The sequence below is a fragment of the Lycium ferocissimum genome, chromosome 4 (genome assembly GCF_029784015.1).
Source record: "Lycium ferocissimum isolate CSIRO_LF1 chromosome 4, AGI_CSIRO_Lferr_CH_V1, whole genome shotgun sequence".
NCBI classification, from domain to species: Eukaryota; Viridiplantae; Streptophyta; class Magnoliopsida; order Solanales; family Solanaceae; genus Lycium; species Lycium ferocissimum.
Window position 1 is genome coordinate 38,898,168 of NC_081345.1, and position 19,053 is coordinate 38,917,220.

Sequence of the window (19,053 nt, forward strand, 5' to 3'; positions counted from 1 at the left end):
ATAGATACACTATAATCCCAAGTGTTGGGCCCGTGCACAGCACGGGCGTAGGCCATCTAGTGACTACTATAATGAAGACAGTTCGGAACTTTTATAACCCAAAAATAAAATTTTGGAACCAAAATAATTCATTAAAAAAAAAAAAAAAAAATAGGCTTCACGTACAGAATCTGTGCGTAAAAGGATCAAAGTGTACATTTACACTTAAGTTCTTTTACGCACAGATTATGTGCGTAAAATCACTGAAATAAAACGTCCCCTCCCTTCTTCCAGCCTTTGTTTTTTGAAAATCACTCAAAATTAAGTTTTTTTCCGTAGTTTGACCGGAGATTAGTCACGTTTCTAAACTCTACAATATAAATATTTTATATAGAGCTTAATATCTTTTTTAGCGTACAATAATGTCGGCTCATTACATCAGGTATACAATGTGGATCCGGGGAGGATAAAGTGTACGCAGACCTTACCGCTATCTTAGAAGATAGGGAGGCTGTTTCCGAAATATTAAAATAAAATATAGAAATTGAACCTAATATATCACAAATATTAGCTCATCAGAATAAGATTGCCCAATGTCATAACAAGAAAACCATGACATCGTCCTTCAAGAAATGTGAAACGTAACTAACATAAAAAGCTTTCTATAATGTGAAAGATGGAAGTCAGCGTTACATGCTCTTTGGAGACGAGTTAATATTGTTGTCAACTAAATTTGTTTTTCTTCAGATTTTGAACCTTCCACAACTCAATGAACCTTTTCAAATTTGAATCTTCCACAACTCAATGAACCTTTTAAACTCAATTCAACAATACGGTTTTCATCTCTATGAACCCCGTCTTGTCACGAACATAACATTCTTATTAATAAATCCAAAAAGATTTTTTAGTTTGATTTGAAACGAGTTTAAAAATAAAGAAAGCTTTTGAAATGTATATTCAAAATAAGTCTTAGATATTTGTGTGCCTATAAATTATCTCATAAAATTAAATTATTTCTAAATATAGAAATGTGTCAATTTTTCTAGGACAGACAAAAAAAGGAAGGAAGATAATTTTTTTTTTTTTTTTGGACGGAGGGGAGTAGTACTCAAATGTGAACCTTTCAACTATATGAACCTTTTAAAATTTGAAAATTTAAGGTGAAAAGTAACACGCGGCAGCGATCTCTTTGGTGATGTGTTAATATTGTTTTCAACTAATTTGTTTTTTTAGATTTTGAACCTTCCACGACTCAATGAACCGTTTAAAATTTTGAACCTTCCACGACTCAATAATGAACCTTTTAAAATTTTGAACCTTCCACAGCTCAATGAACCTTTTAAACTCAATTCAACAATATGCTTTTCATCTCTGTGAACCCCATCTTGTCAGAGGCGAATTTATGTTTGAAATTTGGATCACATGAACATATTGTGACTCAACTAAACTCGATATATCATGTGTATATTTTTAAAAACATATCTAATATTAATTGAAGAACAATTGGTCAAATCCAGCCAAGAAGTGAACCTAATCGGTCAAGGTTATGTTTATCTCCTCAAGGCCTTAGGATCGAACCCAAACTCCCGTACGTTTTTATGCTTTTATTTTCTAAAGCAGCGTTTTAATTTCCTTTTTATATTATTCTAAATCCTTTTTTTCCTATAACTCTAATTACCCAAAAGTAAAAAACGTGTTTCTTTTTTATATTACATCTAATGAATTTTTTTCCTCTTTATTTCTAATTACTCAAGTCCTAAAAGGCAGAAGAAATAAAAAAACCCCATAGGCGCTAAGCTGCAACAAATCAAAAACAAAAAAAATCAAAAAATCTCATAACTAATGGTGAATCCATCCTCTTGAAATCCTTAATTCGCCTCAGCGTCTTGTCACGAACATAACATTTACTGATACTCAAAAGTGAACCTTTCAACTATATGAACCTTTTAAAATTTGAAAATTTAAGGTGAAAAGTAACACGTGGCAGCTACAGTAGTCAAGTGGACCATTTCAGTGTCCACATAAGCACTCCAAGAAGCCAGATATGCCATTAGGCATCCACTCCACAGCCTTGGGAGCCAAGTAACGGGAATTTGCTGTTTGGTCCTTTTTTGAACTGATATAAAGGTGCCCTCCCTTTATCCCAATCCTTCAATCATCATACTCTTAAATTTTAACTTATTCTTTCCCATCACCGGTACTCTCTAATCTCCAATTTCAAAAGCTCTGTTTTACTCTCTTCTTCATATACTATCTTCTTTCCTTTTCCTGAGAATTGATCACAACCAGAATCCTGTAAATGGAAAAATCCATGACCAAGTCAGACCAGAAGCAGTGCTTTCCACCAAGAAGGGGACAAATCAAGATGAGGATTTTGAAGTCTATGGTGAAATCAGCTGTTGAATTAGCTTCCTTTGGGGGCAAATCAGGAAGGAAGAATGGAAATAGTGGGTCCTCCACACCATCAATTGCTACCCCAGGAGAAGGCTACGACTCCGGTGTTGATTCTGACAGGTGACTTTACACGGCTGATGATTAGTTCAATTATTGCAAACTGGGGGATTATCAGTTAATAATTCCCATTTGGATGTGGGAACATAAATTATGTTCCCCTGTTTTCTTCCCGAGCTTCAGCTTGCCTTGAAGATAACTTTTTTAAGTCTTTCGGATCAACAGTGGTTGTTTATTTACCTCGTCATGTGACTTAAATCCGAGCTACAGATTGGAGATGGAGGTGTCTTCTCTTGGATTATTGGTTTCGGTTACATCTGAATTTTAAAGACGAAGGCTATGATGTAATTCGATTTGTTTCAATTTCAATTTGTGTGTGTAATGGAAGTGAAAATGAGCCTGTTTTTGTATAATGGATAAACTTTTGATTATTCTAATTGATTTTCTCAAGTGTGATAGGTGTTGGGTCCATCCCTTATTTTAGGGAAGAAAACACTTCCCTTGTTTTGAGGAAGAAAACACTTCCCTTGTTTTGAGGAAGAAAACATCTTCCTTGTCTTTGGCAAATTGTCAAGTGCTTGCTTAAGTCACTAATGACATCAATAGGTTCATCTCATACCTATAAATAGGGAAGCTTTCTCATTTGCTAGATACACCAAATTGAAGAAGACAACACATCCCAAAGAGAAAAATCTAAGAGAAATACTCTTAGTGAAAGGCCTAAGTAAGAGAAGGTCTTTGAGAGAATTTTTGTGGTAAAATTCTTGAGTGTCATTGGGATTGGGGTTGTGAGGTTGAGTGTTTGTAAACACTTGTAATATTTCTTCTTTAATAAGATCTGCAGCAAAGACAAGCGTGGACGTAGCTCACATTGAGGGTGAACCACTATAAATACTGTGTGTGTTATTTATTCTTCGCTTACATCACGGCGTAAGTAGGTTCCGTCAAGGAGATTGGTATTTAAGTGGTCCATTCGTGACCCTCAATCTTTCTGGGAATGCAACTACAAAAGTCGGATTTGGGATTTTAAATCCTAACAATGAGGTATCGAGCAACGGGTTGTGTTGTGATTTAGAAACGATGGGAGGCGAAGATGGTACGACGTACGGCATCGGTAAATTCGATGGTACGGATTTTGCATTCGGAGAATGCAAATTGAAGATTATTTATATGGCGAGAAAACTTCATGAACCTCGAGTCCAAAACCGGAGGAGATGAAAGCAGATTGGGATCTCCTCGACGGACAAGTTCGGGAGTCATTCGGACGTTGTTGTGAAGAACGTTGCTCACAACGTGGCAAAGGAAAAGACCACCGCGAGATATGATGAAGGTATTGTCGATATGTGAGAAACCTTCGGCAAATAATAAGGTATTTCTCATGAAGAAACTATTTCATCTAAAGATGATGGAAAATGCTCATGTTTCGCACACGTAAATGAATTCAATACCATTGTAAATCAATTGTCATCGGAAATTGATTTTGATGATGAAGTGCAAGCTCTAATTTTGTTGGCATCCCTACCAAATAGGTCGAGACAATGAAGCAGCGGTTAGTAATTACGTCGGCGAAACAAAACTAAAGTTCAACGATGTTGGGATCGTATCCTTGGCGAGGAGGTGCGCGGGGACAGATTACGGAGAGCATCGACGAGTTCGCTTTTTAATGTTGAAAACGAGGTAAAGCGGATTTAAATTTTGACTCAACCGAAATAGGGGCGGATCGAAGTCAAGGAATGGCGAGGGGTCAATCCGGACGGGACGAACACGTGAGTGTTGGAACTGTGGAAAACCAGGTCACTTCAAGAAAAGCCAGGCGCCAAGAAGGAGGACGACAAGAAGGGGTCGAATCAACGCCGCTACGGAAGACATTGGGATGCGTTGTTGCTTATCGGTTGACGACCGATAGACTCTTGGGTGCTTGACTCGGAGCGTCCTTTCATACCACCCCACATCATGATATAATGACAAACTACGTGGTGGGAATCTCGGCAAAGTTTATTTAGCCGACGGAGAGCCGTAGACGTTGTTGGCACGGGAGACATTAATTTGAAGATGTCAAATGGATCCTCATGGAAGATTACAAAAGTTAGACATGTTCAAAGTCGATGCAAAACCCGATCTCGGTAGGGTCGACTTGATGATGAGGGATATGATCTCAATTTTGGTAATGGTTCTTGGAAGGTGGCGAAAGGTGCTATGGTAGTTGGCCGAGGAAAGAAGATTGGCACTCTCTACATGACGACTAGCTGTCGTGATACGTCATTCTTGTGGTTGACAACACAAGAAAACAGTTTGTGGCATTGTCGGTGGGACATATCGACGGAAAGGGGATGAAGCCGTTGGTGACAAATGGCTTAATTCGGAGGGCGAAGACGGTGGACCTTCATACGTGTGAGAGCCTGCATTCTCGGAAAACAAAAGCGAGTAAGCTTCTCAAATGCAGCGAGGAGTTGAAGGTCGAAAAGCTGGAATTGGTGCACACAGACGTGTGGGGACCTACCATGTTCCCTCTCTTGGAGGATCACACTACTACGTGACCTTCGTTGATGATTCGACCGGGAAGGTGTGGGTTTATTTTATGAAAAATAAATCCGATGTGTTTAGTGTATTCAAAAGATGGAAAGCCATGGTCGAGAATGAAACAAACCTCGAGTTGAAGTGTTTGAGGTCCGACAACGGCGGAGAATACATTGATGGTGATTTCAAACGGTATTGTGCGATAATGGAATCAAGATGATGAAGACTATTCCGGAACGCCGCAACAAAATGGAGTAGCGAAAGAATGAACCGAACGTTGAACGAGCGTGCTCGAGTATGAGAATACACTCGGATCGCCCCAAGACATTCGGGGCGGTGCGGTCAATACCGCGGCCTTCTTAATTAACCGAGGGACCGTCGGGGTTCCCTTGGATTTCGAATTCCGGAAGAAGTCCGGGTGGCGAAAGGTAAATCTTTCATTTCGAAAGTGTTCGTTAACGTTTATCATATGTTCATAATGATGATACGGCTAGAAGAAGCTTGATCCAAAATCAAAGAAGTGTTACTTTATTGGCTATGGTGACACCGAGCTTGGTTATCGATTTTGGGATGAACAAAATCGGAAGATCATCCGAGGCGAGGAATGTTGTCTTCAATGAAGAGGTCTTGCGTACAAAGACAAGTTGCAAAAAATTCGGAATGTCGGGACAAGGAATCGGAAATAGTCGATTTGAGGGACTTTCCGACACACAGCCGCAGCCGATGTACGGCGAGGCGAGAGGAACAAATAATCCGAGAAGTGCGGTGAAAGTGCGGTCTCAAACAAATCAACGGACGCCGATCACAGAAGCTGCGTAGATCATCCGGGATCGGGGAAGCGGGATTCACGGTACTCTCCGTCCCTCAACTACATTTACCTTTCGATAGGGGTGAGCGGAATGTTATGAAGCAATGCAAGTCGATGAATCGACTAAGTGGGGCCCAGCGATGAAAAGATGAGATGGACTCCTATCGGCAAATCATACATGGGAATTAGCCGAATTGCCAAAGGATAAGAGGGCATTGCAAAACAAATGGGTTTATCGGATAAAGGAAGAACCCGATGGAAGAAGGCATTATAAAGCAAGGTGGTTGCAAAGGGATTTCGACGAAGAAAGAGGGCATCAAACGCTCACGAAGAATATGTGAGGAAAGTTATCAAAAAGTTCAACACGTGATGCCCAAGCCAAGACTCTCTTCGTCGGGAGACTTTCGGTTGTCAAAGGATCGGTCGTCGACAACCGAGGATGAGAAGAAACGGATGGACAAGATACCGGACATTGCACATGCGATTGGGAGTTGTCACCAGGATTTATGAGCAATCCGGAAAAGCAACACTGGGAGGCTGTGAAGTGGATATTCAGATATCTGAAAGGTAGCTCGAGTTCAGCTCTGTATTTCCGAAAATCGAAACAGGATTGCAAGGTTATGTTAATGCGACAACGGTGGTGATGTTGACAAGCGAAGCGTGTTCGGCCCGGTTGGCTGCACGAAGTATGAAACTAGGAAAGAGCTGTCGTATCGATCAAAGTGTGAAGACAAATTAAAATTAGTCTTCAAGTGGGAGATTTGTTGGGTCCATCCTTATTTTAGGGAAGAAAACACTTCCTTGTTTTGAGAAGAAAACACTTCCCTTGTTTTGAGGAAGAAAACATCTTCCTTGTCTTTGGCAAATTGTCAAGTGCTTGCTTAAGTCACTAATGACATCAATAGGTTCATCTCATACCTATAAATAGGAAGCTTTCTCATTTGCTAGATACACCAAATTGAAGAAGACAACACATCCCAAAGAGAGAAAAATCTAAGAGAAATACTTTCTTAGTGAAAGGCCCAAGTAAGAGAAGGTCTTTGAGAGAATTTTGTGTGGTAAAATTCTTGAGTGTCATTGGGATTGGGGTTGTGAGGTTGAGTGTTGTAAACACTTGTAATATTTCTTCTTTAATAAGATCTGCAGACAACGTGGACGTAGCTCTCACATTGAGGGTGAACCACTATAAACCGTGTGTGTTATTTATTCTTCGCTTACACACACGGCGTAAGTAGGTTCTGTCTAAGGAGATTGGTATTTAAGTGGTCCAGCTGTGACCCTCCAATCTTTCCTGGGAATCTGCTTACAAAAGTCGGATTTGGGATTTTAAATCCTAACAATAGGGACTGCCTTCTATTTCTCCTCCGTTTTTGGTTAGTTGGAGGCTGGTAATTGAGGAGATGGAATAATTGCTTTTGTCAAGAATAATAATATAGGGCTCTTTATTCTTTTGGTGAATGCCTTAGTAAATATTGTAATTTTATTCATTACTCTATTGGGCACAATAATTTTATAGTCTATTTGTCTCAAGTTATATGGCGCTACTTTTATCTGGATTGTTATAGTTCTCGCATCATCACTAAAAATTTAATAAAATTCCAAAATTATTTTTTGTGATATGAAAGCTACTAAACTTTACTCGTTCTAATGGTATAGTTAGAAAATTTCACCCACTTCACTATAACATTTACGTAACTATTTTAACGTGATAAAAATAGTATTACCTCCGTCCCTATTTATCTGAGGGTGTTTTACTGGACACAAAATTTAAGAAAGAAATGATTTTTAATTTTTTAATTTTATGGTCTTAACAAGTCAAAACAAATTTTTTGGCTAGAAATTATTTCATTAAGTTAAAACTGAAATTTTAGAGTTAAATTATTATTAAATATAGAAAACAGACATAAATTTTCTTGTGACTAGAAATTATTTCATTAAGAGAAAATGAGAATATTCGCGTTAAATTGTTGTTAAATATATAATTTGTTTTTTTTTTTTTTTGTACTGACTAAAAAAATGTCATATAAGTTAGAACAAAGGGGGGACTAATTTAGTGTCATGGATAAAGTAACTCATTAAAATTTTAGCAAGTTTTTTGTTTGCAAAAACTTTTGAGAAAAAAAAGAACTTCAAAGTGGTTTTTTTTTTTTTTTTTTTAAGGCTAAACCAAGCAAAACTTAAAAGCTGAAAAGCTAATTATTTACGGACATTATGAGGGTGTTTGGCTAAGCTTATAAGCTGATCAAACCTGCTTATAAATTACTTTTTAACTTATTTACTCGTTTGGTAAAATTAAATGTGCTTATAAATCAAGTGCTTATACGCTAAAATAAGTTAAAATTTATAAGTTGGTCATATTATCATTTTTCAGCTTATAAGCACTTCAGGTTTGATCAAGATTTTTACAATTCTATCCTTAATATTATTTTGTAATTCCTCAAATATCCCTACTGAAATTAAAACCCTAACCCTGTCCATAACTTCACTTCCTTACCTTTTTCATGACTTTTCTCAAAATTCAGTAACAACGCCGACTATCGTCATGAAATAATCTGAAGTACTTCCGCATAAAACACAATTGGATATGGATGATAAAGATATCAATTATAAATCAATCTTCTATCATCCTTATTACTTTATAAAGTTCATTTGCATGTGTTAAGTAAGAAGAATCGTGATTTGCATATTGAATTTCTAATGTTTTTATCGTAACTCTACTTCATCTTGATGGAATATTCGTAATTCCTCTTGGTGTCTATGAATTTCTCTATTTTTTATGTTCTCTATATAAACATTTCGTGTAGTATTTAAGTATGTTATTTAATGACTATTTTTGTCAATTAGTAATTATTATTATATTTTCGCTTATCATAACATAATTTATACTTATAAAAAAATAATTCTAATCAATAATTATTTCGTATTTAGATTAATCTAAAATTTAAACTATTGTAAAATCACAACAGTTTAAGGGTATTTAAGTCATTTTAATATAAAAAAGTGCTTACCAGCATTTTTTAACCAAACGCTTGAGTTTCTTATTATCGGTTTCAGTACCTTATCCAAACACTGCTTATAATTTGTTACATCATCTTCACCCCTTAATGCTTAGGTGATAATGCTTATGAGTTATTTTAAATCAGCTAAGCTACGACGGGCTCCATACCATATCAGAGCGACGGGTTACAAATTTTACAATCCAATAAAGCAGTCTGGTTTTACTGTTGAAAAGATTGAGGGCAAAGGCGAAAAGCCAGTATAGGAGCATCTTCGAATATGAGAATTCTGCAAATCTTAACAAGAAAGCTCTCTTCAACTTTCTCATATCGTCAACTTCACTCCACCTCCAATCCGTACTTAATTTCTCCCCCTATCTCTTTAGTCTTTTTATAGTTTTATGAGAATTCATAATCTTCTATTTGATAATGCAGAGCGTCATTCGGCATTGCGTTCGACATTGACGGCGTTTTGCTCCGCGGCAGCAATCCTATCGGCGGCTCTCCTCGAGCTCTCAAACGCCTTTATGACGATGCCGGTGCGAGCACGACATCGTTTTGACTATTACATTTGGTTAACTGTTTGTTCTTATTTTATTGTTCCAATTGAAATTTTATTGATATTCGTAATCGTATAAGGTTTGATTTGTTACAAGAGGAAATGAGAATTATACTTAAGAATCTTAGAAGATAGAACTTAGGAATTCTAGTGGCCTGCATATTTTGCAAAGGTCGAGTTAACATTCTCTTTTTATGTATAATGTAAAATATTTACTGAATGTGGTGCGGTAGGTTGTCTAGATCACACGACCCTTCCCATACCGTGATAACGCAAGATGCTTTGTGCACCGCGCTGCGCTTTTTATGTACTGTATGTGGTAAAGCAAAGAAGTATAAACGAAAAATGTTCAACTTTTGTTTTTTACTTTTAGCTCCCTTAGAAGAAATCTTAGTACTCCCTCCGGTTCAAAAAGAGTGTCCGCTTACACATTTGCACAATACTAACTCTTAGGCAAAAATAGGTAATTTGACTAAAATGCCCCTAATTAAATAGGTGTTGGGTTTTGGTCACTTAACACTTAATAAGGGCAAATATGAAAAAGTAAGATTAATTCTTTCTTGATTTGGTGAGTGGACACTCTTTTTGAACCAAAAAATAAAGGCTAAGTGGACACCCTTTTTGAACCGGAGGGAGTAATATACATGATCTTATGCAGCCTCAGGGTTGATGCAAGAGGGAATGAGAATGATGTTCCAGAATAAGCTATAGGCGCTCACTCATATTTTTTGTTGTTACTCCTGAAATTAATATATTTTGCTTAACTATTGGTGTATTTGGCATGGCAGAAATGTTTGAAGAAGTATATTTCTTGATAAAATCATTTTTCAGTGCTTGGTTATCAAGAATTGTGGAAAATTTCCACCAAAATGGGGAAATTGATATGCACTGAAGTAATTTTTCTACACAAAATATCCGGTATTATATGCTTTACCAATATATGGACAATGCTATCAATCTGTAATACTCAAAAAACTATCACCCCAAACACACTCCTTTTTCTTTCTTGATATCGGACCAAAACAAGCAACCTCACACCTAGTTCTCTATCTTATGATCACCATATGTTAACCTTTTGACTCAACTAAACAGTGGAAAAAGATTCAGAAATTTATTACCCGATAAAACGTACTTTTCACAGAAAACATTTTCCATCATATAGGACGCACCCTATAATAATCTGTTGAATTCTCCACTTACTTTGAAAACATGGAAAATGATTACGTCATAGTGTTTTCTGTAGTCTTTGAAGGACTTCATTTTCTCATTCTGATTGAGTTCTTCTGATGAGAAGTTGTCCTCTCCTTTGTGATGTTGTAACGTTACCATCTAAATACTGCTGACTCATACTTTTACAGGCTTGGAGCTATTTATTGGCACTTTCTGTTGGTAACCATGATTAGGGAGGTTAACTTTAGTAACTTTTGATTTGTGCAGGTATTTTGAAGGTTCCCTATGTATTCTTGACCAATGGTGAGTGGTTGATGTAACTGATTATTGTGCTTTCGTTCTCTAGCTACTTAAACTAACAGCTCCGTAAATGCAAGTATCTAAGTTAGACATCACAAGTTCCGGAATAGGACGGATCATGACATTTGAATAAATCCATATCAACACGTTAACTCGCTAAATTTACATCTTATACTATCTCTTTCGTGCCAGTAGGTGGTCTGCTTTGAGAACGTGCTGTCCTGTCTTATTTGTGATTAGTGATTACTAAGTGTTGCTTGAGGTTGAACATTTCCTGAAATAATATGAAAGCAGAAGAAGGTGTCAGGGGCATAGAACTGGGGTATATAAACATGTAGCGGCCTGTATCATTAACTGGGGTTTCACTGACCTATTCCAAACTATTATGCTTAACAGCAATATGTGGATGGTGAGTATCCTTGTTGAGTTGAGATAAGTTGGGAATTTTTAGGTGGTTGAAGTTGTTGATAACAATATCCCTTAAATAATTGATGATTCATAGGATTTTAGTTCTCTCCCAATAAAGATATTTTGCCGCTTCTATGAATGAATAAAACCCATTATCATCGGTTAGTATTTTGGTTCATAGTTCCATATGGAGATGGGTGCAGGGTTTACTTCAGAAAAATCTCTTCGATCAAGACATTCAAAGTCGATCAGCTTCCGTGCTGGTTTCACATTTACATTCCTTTTGTCTTGAGTTTCCACTTTTTATACCTAACAAAATTGAGTGTAATCAAAATGACATGCGCTTCTTATGTGTTCTATGCATCAGGTGAACATAAACTAGGTCTATCGATGAAATTATAAAAGAAAGAATTAGGTTTATCGATGGAGCTCTTTAATTGGATCTAATGATAGAGATTGAGTGAAAAATTATGCCAAATAGGTGGAGTGGCTTCTTTCACTTACTAGAATCACAGTAAATATTCATCCATCCTATACTAGTTCTCCTATCAAAGTAATTGATGTTTCCTTCTGTGACTCATGGAGACAACCTTATTGTGACCTACTGTTCTGAACCTTGGAGTAGTAGGCGTGAATTTTGAGAGCTTATTGCTTATCAGAAGAAAGAGGCTTGATGTGGTGTTTTATATTCCATAGGAGGTGGTGTTCCTGAATCTAAAAGAGCAAAGGAGTTGGGTGGATTGTTGGATGTCAATATCCTACCTTTACAGGTATACTATTTCGGAGAGACATAGTGTTGAAGTTTTATCTGATTAATTAGTGTTTTTGTCTTGATCATAATCTGCTCTTCTTCTTCAACAATGGACCTTTCCATGAGTTGGTAGTCCTAGGATGTGCACTTGCTCCTTATCTTAAAGCCTTGTGTGTTTGATCTGCAGGTTATACAGGGGCATACACCATTCAAACAGTTGATGAGAAGGTAATCTTTCGTTTGTTAAATCTCGTACCCACTCTCCCCATTCAAATATTAAAAAAAAAAAAAAAAAAAAGAAAAACAATTAGTAGAAGAAAACAGATATCTCTACTTCTTTAGTGCGGGTGTACTTTATAAGAATGTCAGATATCTCTACTTCTTTAGTGCGGGTGTGCTTTATAAGAATGTAATGCAAGGATGTGCCTTCTTCTGAACTGGAACTAATAGCGATAAACTTTTGAAGCACCTAACAACATGTGAATTATCAGTATGTCAACACCGCATATTTTAAAGCAGGACATAGCTTAGTTATAGAAGTGCAAGCATGTCTTCAGTAAATTGACCACTTACAAATAATCACTGTAACAGTTTACAAAATGGTTATCTTGTTTGGAAAAAGAAAGAAAACAAAAAGCTTAGCAAATGGTTGTCCGTTTAATTGGTATTCAAGAACTGACTCTGAAAGTGGATGCAACATATTCTGCTGTCCCAAATTGGACATCCAGAAATATTTATCTCATCAATTATGATTACATGTATTAATTATATGGACTTGCTAAAGCTAAAAGTGCTGAAGTGTTGGTCAGTGCATCGTGTATGAGAAAAGAGAAGTGTTAGATACAGACACAACAACCAAACTTAAGAGCCCAGAGTGTAAGTGTGGGGTTCCATCAATGCCCTATAGATTTGCAGGATAGCACAGCAGGGTTAAAAGGGAAAATATATGTGGAACTAGAGCAGTTTATATTAATTAAAAATCAAGTTTGAAAGATCAAAATTTGCTTTGGTTGGCTTTAACAAGTTAAATCCATGTTAACAGATTTGAGAATGAGCTTGTTGTTGCTGTTGGAAAAGGAGAACCTGCTGAAGTGATGTCTGAATATGGTTTTAAGTAAGCTCCCTGGTTTTGCACCTTATGAATGTGGTTTAAAGTGCATTCTTCAGATGCTTAACAATTTCAACAGTGATATACTACTATGCTTTAAATTTCAGAAATGTTCTCTCCATAGATGAGTATGCATCTTATTTTGACAACATTGACCCATTGGCACAATACAAAAAATGGACAGACAAGCAGGACGTTAATCAGAATAACAAGTCTAAGCATATAGCTTTGAACAATGATCCGTGCTTACAGAGAGTGCAGGCAGTTTTTGTTGTTAGTGATTCTGTTGATTGGAGCAGGGACATCCAGGTACCCTTCTTTATAATCTAATAGGCTTAAGCTTGCATTTACCTGGAAGATTAAAGCTAAAGTTATATGTAAAGAAACAAAGATTGATCGACACTTCTATGCTTATTTTCCTCTTCATGCTTTCTCTTTTTTTTCTTATCTCGTTTTTCTTTTCTTTTCTTGGTTTGGGGTGGGGCTTAGGGTAGGCTCGTTGATGAATTTTTTCATGTAAGATAGCACTTGACATATAACATTGAATCTAGTGGATGTATCATTCAACTATTTCACCAGATGCCAGGTATATTTGGCTTGGTGGATTTCTATTAAGGAATTAGTGATTTGCAGGTACATTTGTTAACCAGATGTGTCCTTCAATATTTGACTAATAAACTTCTTTCTGATATTTTGCTTTTCATAATCTATCTTTCGCTTTGATTTGTGAAGTCTTATTTTACAGTCCCAGTCAGGTCCATCAAACTTCCATACATCTTGCTGTTCCTCTTTTTCTTGATTTTTGTGTGCATTTGCATGCATCTCCTTGTCTTACTACATGGAATTAATGTGCTCAAATTTGCTTTCACTCCCCCCATTGAAGTTTTGCAATTCTAACAAGAGAAGTCAATTTTAGGTTCTCTGTGACATTCTAAGGACTGGAGGGCTTCCAGGAAAAGAGATTGCACACCAGCCACCACTCTTTTTTGCAAATGATGACCTTGCCTATCAGGTTTTTCAGTTCTAAATAGATCTGATTGTCCTTGCTTTTCTGAACATATTCATGGAGAATGTAACCTTTTCTATCTAACCGTTGACTCTAGGCCTTGTTTCCATCTGAACGACTTGGCATGGGTGCTTTCAGAATTGCACTAGAATCCGTCTTCAATGCGTGAGGCTCATTTTCAAATATCTTCAGACTTGATATGATATCTGACAATTGAGAATGTAGCTTGCATTTTATTATCTTGCTCTGATAATAGATTTGTATATATCTTAATATTACGTAAAATATATGTAAGATGGATGTAGATATGATGTAAAAGAAACTACACCTTCCTGTAATGTGCTTCTGAGACCAGTTTTTGTTACAGCGTTCACCCTGCTGTTCTGAAGTATACGTCATATGGGAAACCAAATCCTTTTGTATTTAATAATGCGGAGACAGTATTGATGCAAGTTCTACAATCATGTCACAATAACCATCAGGTTGATGGTAGAAAGCAGCATTTCAAAACCTTATATATGATTGGTGATAATCCCTCTGTTGATATCAAAGGAGCTCGGCAGGTTTGTTCTTAGACTTACTTTATGCTACTACTAAGCTATTTCATAACTTGAACTATATCTAAGTCTAAATCTTACCTTTTAGGCTGGAATTCCTTGGTTCTCTATTTTGACAAGGACTGGGGTCTTCAAGGGGAAAGAAAATCATGACGATTTTCCCGCAGATCTGGTGGGCAAATGATATCTTTGACCTATGACTGCATATATTTATTTCTTTATAGGATAACACATAACTGTTTCCTCTTTAATTCCTTTTGCACTCACCCAATCGACGAAAATTAGTTTGTAAAGCTAGTAAGTGGATATATGGTATCCACACACATATTTACAGTATGGTCCATTTCTGGACAGCCTTTAAGCAAATATGATGATGTTTACAAAGGACACGTTACCCTAGCATGATCTTCATTCGGTGCAGGTTGTTGACACTGTGGAAGAAGCAGTAGACTACATTTTGAACAAGGAGTGTATCTCATGATGCACATCTGGTAAAACTCTCAACATTTTTTTACCTTAGATATGTTAATTGGACTAATTTCCATGAAGAAGATTTGGCGGACCTCCTAGCTTTGCAAATCAACATTTATATGCCTCTTTTCGGCGAGTGCAAAAAATTCAAATTTGTTCTCATTACAATAAAGCATTGATTAGACCTCTGCACCTGTTGAAGAAACAAGTGCCGCAAACCTGATTCTTATATCTGAGAGGAAAGTACATGAACATTTTAGCACGTCATTCCCAGAACCGAGTTGATTCCTTGTGCGGATCATTTCTTGCTGTAAACGGTCTTGATATCCATTTTTGTCAGAATATTATTGTTAAACTTCAAATGACTTTGTTATGGAGTAGGTTCCGGCTTCTTTTAGGATTTTACTACACAAGTTATCTGATGGATGAGTTTGGCTGCGTAGAGACTGTTTATGATATGCCTTTTCCATATATAGCTTTAGTAATTAGTGAAGTGTTAATTAAGTTAGACATTCGAAGAGAAATAGAGGGTGTTTAAACTTAATAAACTTATAATTAAAGCTTCTAAATATTTATTAAGGGGTCTTTGAAAATACAAATAATATGGACCAAATATAGTATTAACAATAAGCATTCAACGCCAGCAAGTTGCCACGGCTGGTCGGAATTTACAACACATTCACTATAGTGAGATCATAGCTCATTGGCCATGATTATAAAAAGGTCCCAAGTGGTGTGTATCAGTAAGATTTTTCGAATTCCTACCAAGTGGTAACTATTTTAATTAGATGGAAGGCGCAGCCAACAAATTAAATTGGAGATGCCAACTCTTTGCGTTTTTGTGAACCTTGGTAGGTATTTTCGACGTGTCTTGGAAAATAGATCTATTAGCTCATAGCTGTTGAGGCGGCAAGCAATAATGACCCAACTTTTGTGAAGTTTCCCTTATTAAAAAGTAATTTAAGTAATATTAGGTGCTGTTTCTACATTTTCTTGCAATTTAATGGCCCTTTTTCGCAATTATATTTGTTAGGGATGCTAAAACAACCGAATTAAGGTATCCTAACTTCTTTTGCATTTTTATGTGTCAGTTAATTCTATGACTTTATTAAATCTTGGAGCATTATCTCGTTCAAGGCTATTCAACCCATATGTCCTCATATCGGTAGGTTTGAAGATCTTTTCATAAGCTTAGACTTTTTATCTTAGATTGTTGACTTATGTCTTGATCTTTTCAAATCTGTTTTTATTTCAAAAAATAATAAACGAGATTATGGGGTGACAAAGCTGCAGAAATATCAGTGGGATTATAATCTTGATGGGAGATAAGTCGGAAAGATCTAGAAGGAAATAATATAGTATTAATCCTATAAATACGTAACACACAACTTTAAGGTATAAACAAAATGCATGGTGCACAGGTGCAGGATATGAAAATCCATTTTTGCATTTAAAAGTTTGATGATAGTTGTGCGTCATTTTCATAAAAAAGATATTCCATTAGTTGCAGGTTGCAACCATTTTGTCTATAATTTGTTTGGCCAGTGCCCAGTAGCTTTCCTAACATTTAAAAAAAATAAGGGAATCATCGTTAACTTATATGTCTAATCACCAATGTTGATTAAGAATTTATAAACTCCACGCAACTATATGTGCTGTACTATTATTAGTCACTTCATTAGTAGTTAGTCAGTTTTGGCACTAATCAAATTCCGTTCTTTAATATGTGAGAGTTAGAACATAAGAAATGGTTATGTTTCATCCTAATTCAACTACCATTGTACTCCCTCCGTCCCATAATAAGTGTTACCTTAGCAAAAAATACGCATATTAAAAAATTAATAATGCAATGTAAAATTTACTAAACTACCCCTATATAATAAAAATAAATTATTTTTCCCTTTTGATTAGCTCATGCATGAAAAGTAAGCCTTTTACATTGGGAATTTAACAATATCAAGTTTCTATGTGCTTTTTGTCTTGAATACATACATTTGTTAGTTTTTGTCTAAGGGCAAAGTAGGAAAAAATTATCAATATATGTATTGATTTCCCAAGGTGACACTTATTATGGGATAATTTTTTTTGGTTAAGGTGACACTTATTGTGGGACGGAGGGAGTATACACTTGTCTTATGGGTGTCTCGCCTAAAAGGGTTACTTAATATGTAATTTCGGTATTCCACTTTCGGTACCAAAAGCACATTTACTGGGATATTACTACGTATGCTATTTAATCACTAGACACGCGGAATATGGAAAAAAGTTATTCGCACCAAATTTGAAACTGATTTAAGTAGGCGTTTGGACATGCGATTTAAACTCTTATTTCATCTCATAAGATGAAATCTCAAATTATCCAAAAAGGCATGATTTGGGATTTGAAATCATAATTTCAAAAAATATAAATGTAAAATTTGACCCATACGTTTATATTTTGTGAAAAAAAAAATCATAAGTTGGTAGATATATTTACCAATCATGTTTATCAACCATAAGTTGGTAGATATATTGTTCGTACCATGTGGGAGGATTATATTAAAGAGTAGTTACATTACTATTCATGTTAAATTTTCCTTTTTATTGAATTAAAGTTTGATCAATTGATGTTGTATTTTTTAGAAAGGCCTTCTAGTAGCGTATTAATTTTATTATGAACTATGATTTACTCATTTGATAAGATTGTATAAGAATTGGAAAAAATTTGATGGTTTTCACAACTTGTGGGGTTTTATGTTTATAAAAAAAATTGCAACTTAAGAAATCCAAATTGCATGTCCAAACATGATTTCATCTCATGAGATGAAATCATGTCCAAACGGCTCCCAACTTTAAGAAACAGTTAAAGTATTGAAAAATTAAGGCAAAATACATCAAATGACACTTAAACTATACCAAAAATGTCGAGTTCACACTGAAACTATACATGCGACCTACACACCTCAACATAATTTAAGTGGTACTAATACCTCCTTATTTGCCCACCTGGCAGAGGAGGTGTACTCACCTACCTAAAGACGCGTGAGATGTAAGAAAAAGGGACTAAAATGAAAAAGCTTTACACGCGTCATTTTTTTATTGAACACTATATAGCAAGATAATCTTAATCTTCTTTTCTAATAAATAATTGTTCTTAACAAGAAAAGATTTTTTTTTATTTTTAAGATAAAAGGAATTTTTGTAGGTCCCATTTTCACTTTTAACCTTTCTTCTCTTTCTTCTTTCTTTTCTTCTGGCAGTTCTCTGCCATGGACACTACCTTCACTTCTCCATTTATATACTGTCATCGCCACCTTCATTGCCACCCTGGTTGGTCCACCCATATTACCATATAACTACCAGCTTCTATCCCACCTTCCTTAAAGTTGAATTCTTAACATTATCAAAGTTGAGCATTGAAAACGGTGACCCATAAACACACAATTCACCCTTACGTTCATATTCTTGACTAGCCAACTGATGTTTGAATTTTTTTGTCAAATATTCTTGACTACAAAAGATCTTATATTTTTCATCCATGAAGTCCATAAAGCTTGGCAGTGTAGGTCAAAGAATCGAATTTTGCTTCCATTCTTTGATCTTAAGAGCATTATCTTCTGTTAATAACCGAAGTGATCTCCACAAAGTTAATTCAAGCCGCTGGAATCCAACTCCCCATGCGGAATTTCAAGACGAATCCAAGCCAACAAAAATCAGCCTCAAATTCCAACCACAGCTCTGTCAATTCGCCAAAAACAACAGCGTTCACCGTAGCGAATTTTGAAGAACCCTTCGCATCTGGTATGATTCAGCCCAAAATTTTCATTGCAGCGGCCGGCGACATCCGATCTGGTGGAATTTTTTATGGGTTTGATGAGAAAAAAATGAATGGATCAAGAAATTAAGTTGTAGAGAAGTGTGATGAGAAAAAAATGAAGTAGAAGACGTGGAAAATGGGGCGTGAAGAAGAAAAGGTCTAGGGGAGGGGAACGA

At 36.1% G+C, this 19,053-nt stretch overlaps 1 protein-coding gene across 2 annotated transcripts; it reads left to right on the forward strand.

The window, feature by feature from the left end:
* Positions 1-8,940: 8,940 nt before the first annotated feature.
* On the forward strand, positions 8,941-15,517 carry LOC132052811 (uncharacterized protein YKR070W-like). 2 transcript variants are annotated; one of them, XM_059444498.1, is made up of 12 exons: positions 8,941-9,108; positions 9,187-9,290; positions 10,748-10,783; positions 11,885-11,958; positions 12,127-12,167; positions 12,982-13,053; positions 13,155-13,356; positions 13,964-14,059; positions 14,151-14,218; positions 14,421-14,616; positions 14,699-14,782; positions 15,032-15,517. In XM_059444498.1, the coding sequence occupies exons 1-12, from the start codon at positions 9,032-9,034 to the stop codon at positions 15,089-15,091; spliced, it is 1,110 nt and encodes a 369-aa protein (XP_059300481.1). In that variant the 5' UTR covers positions 8,941-9,031; the 3' UTR covers positions 15,092-15,517. The 2 variants fall into 2 exon arrangements, with proteins under 2 accessions (XP_059300481.1, XP_059300482.1); XM_059444499.1 differs by lacking the exon at positions 11,885-11,958 and having other exon boundaries at positions 8,967-9,290.
* Positions 15,518-19,053: the final 3,536 nt, after the last annotated feature.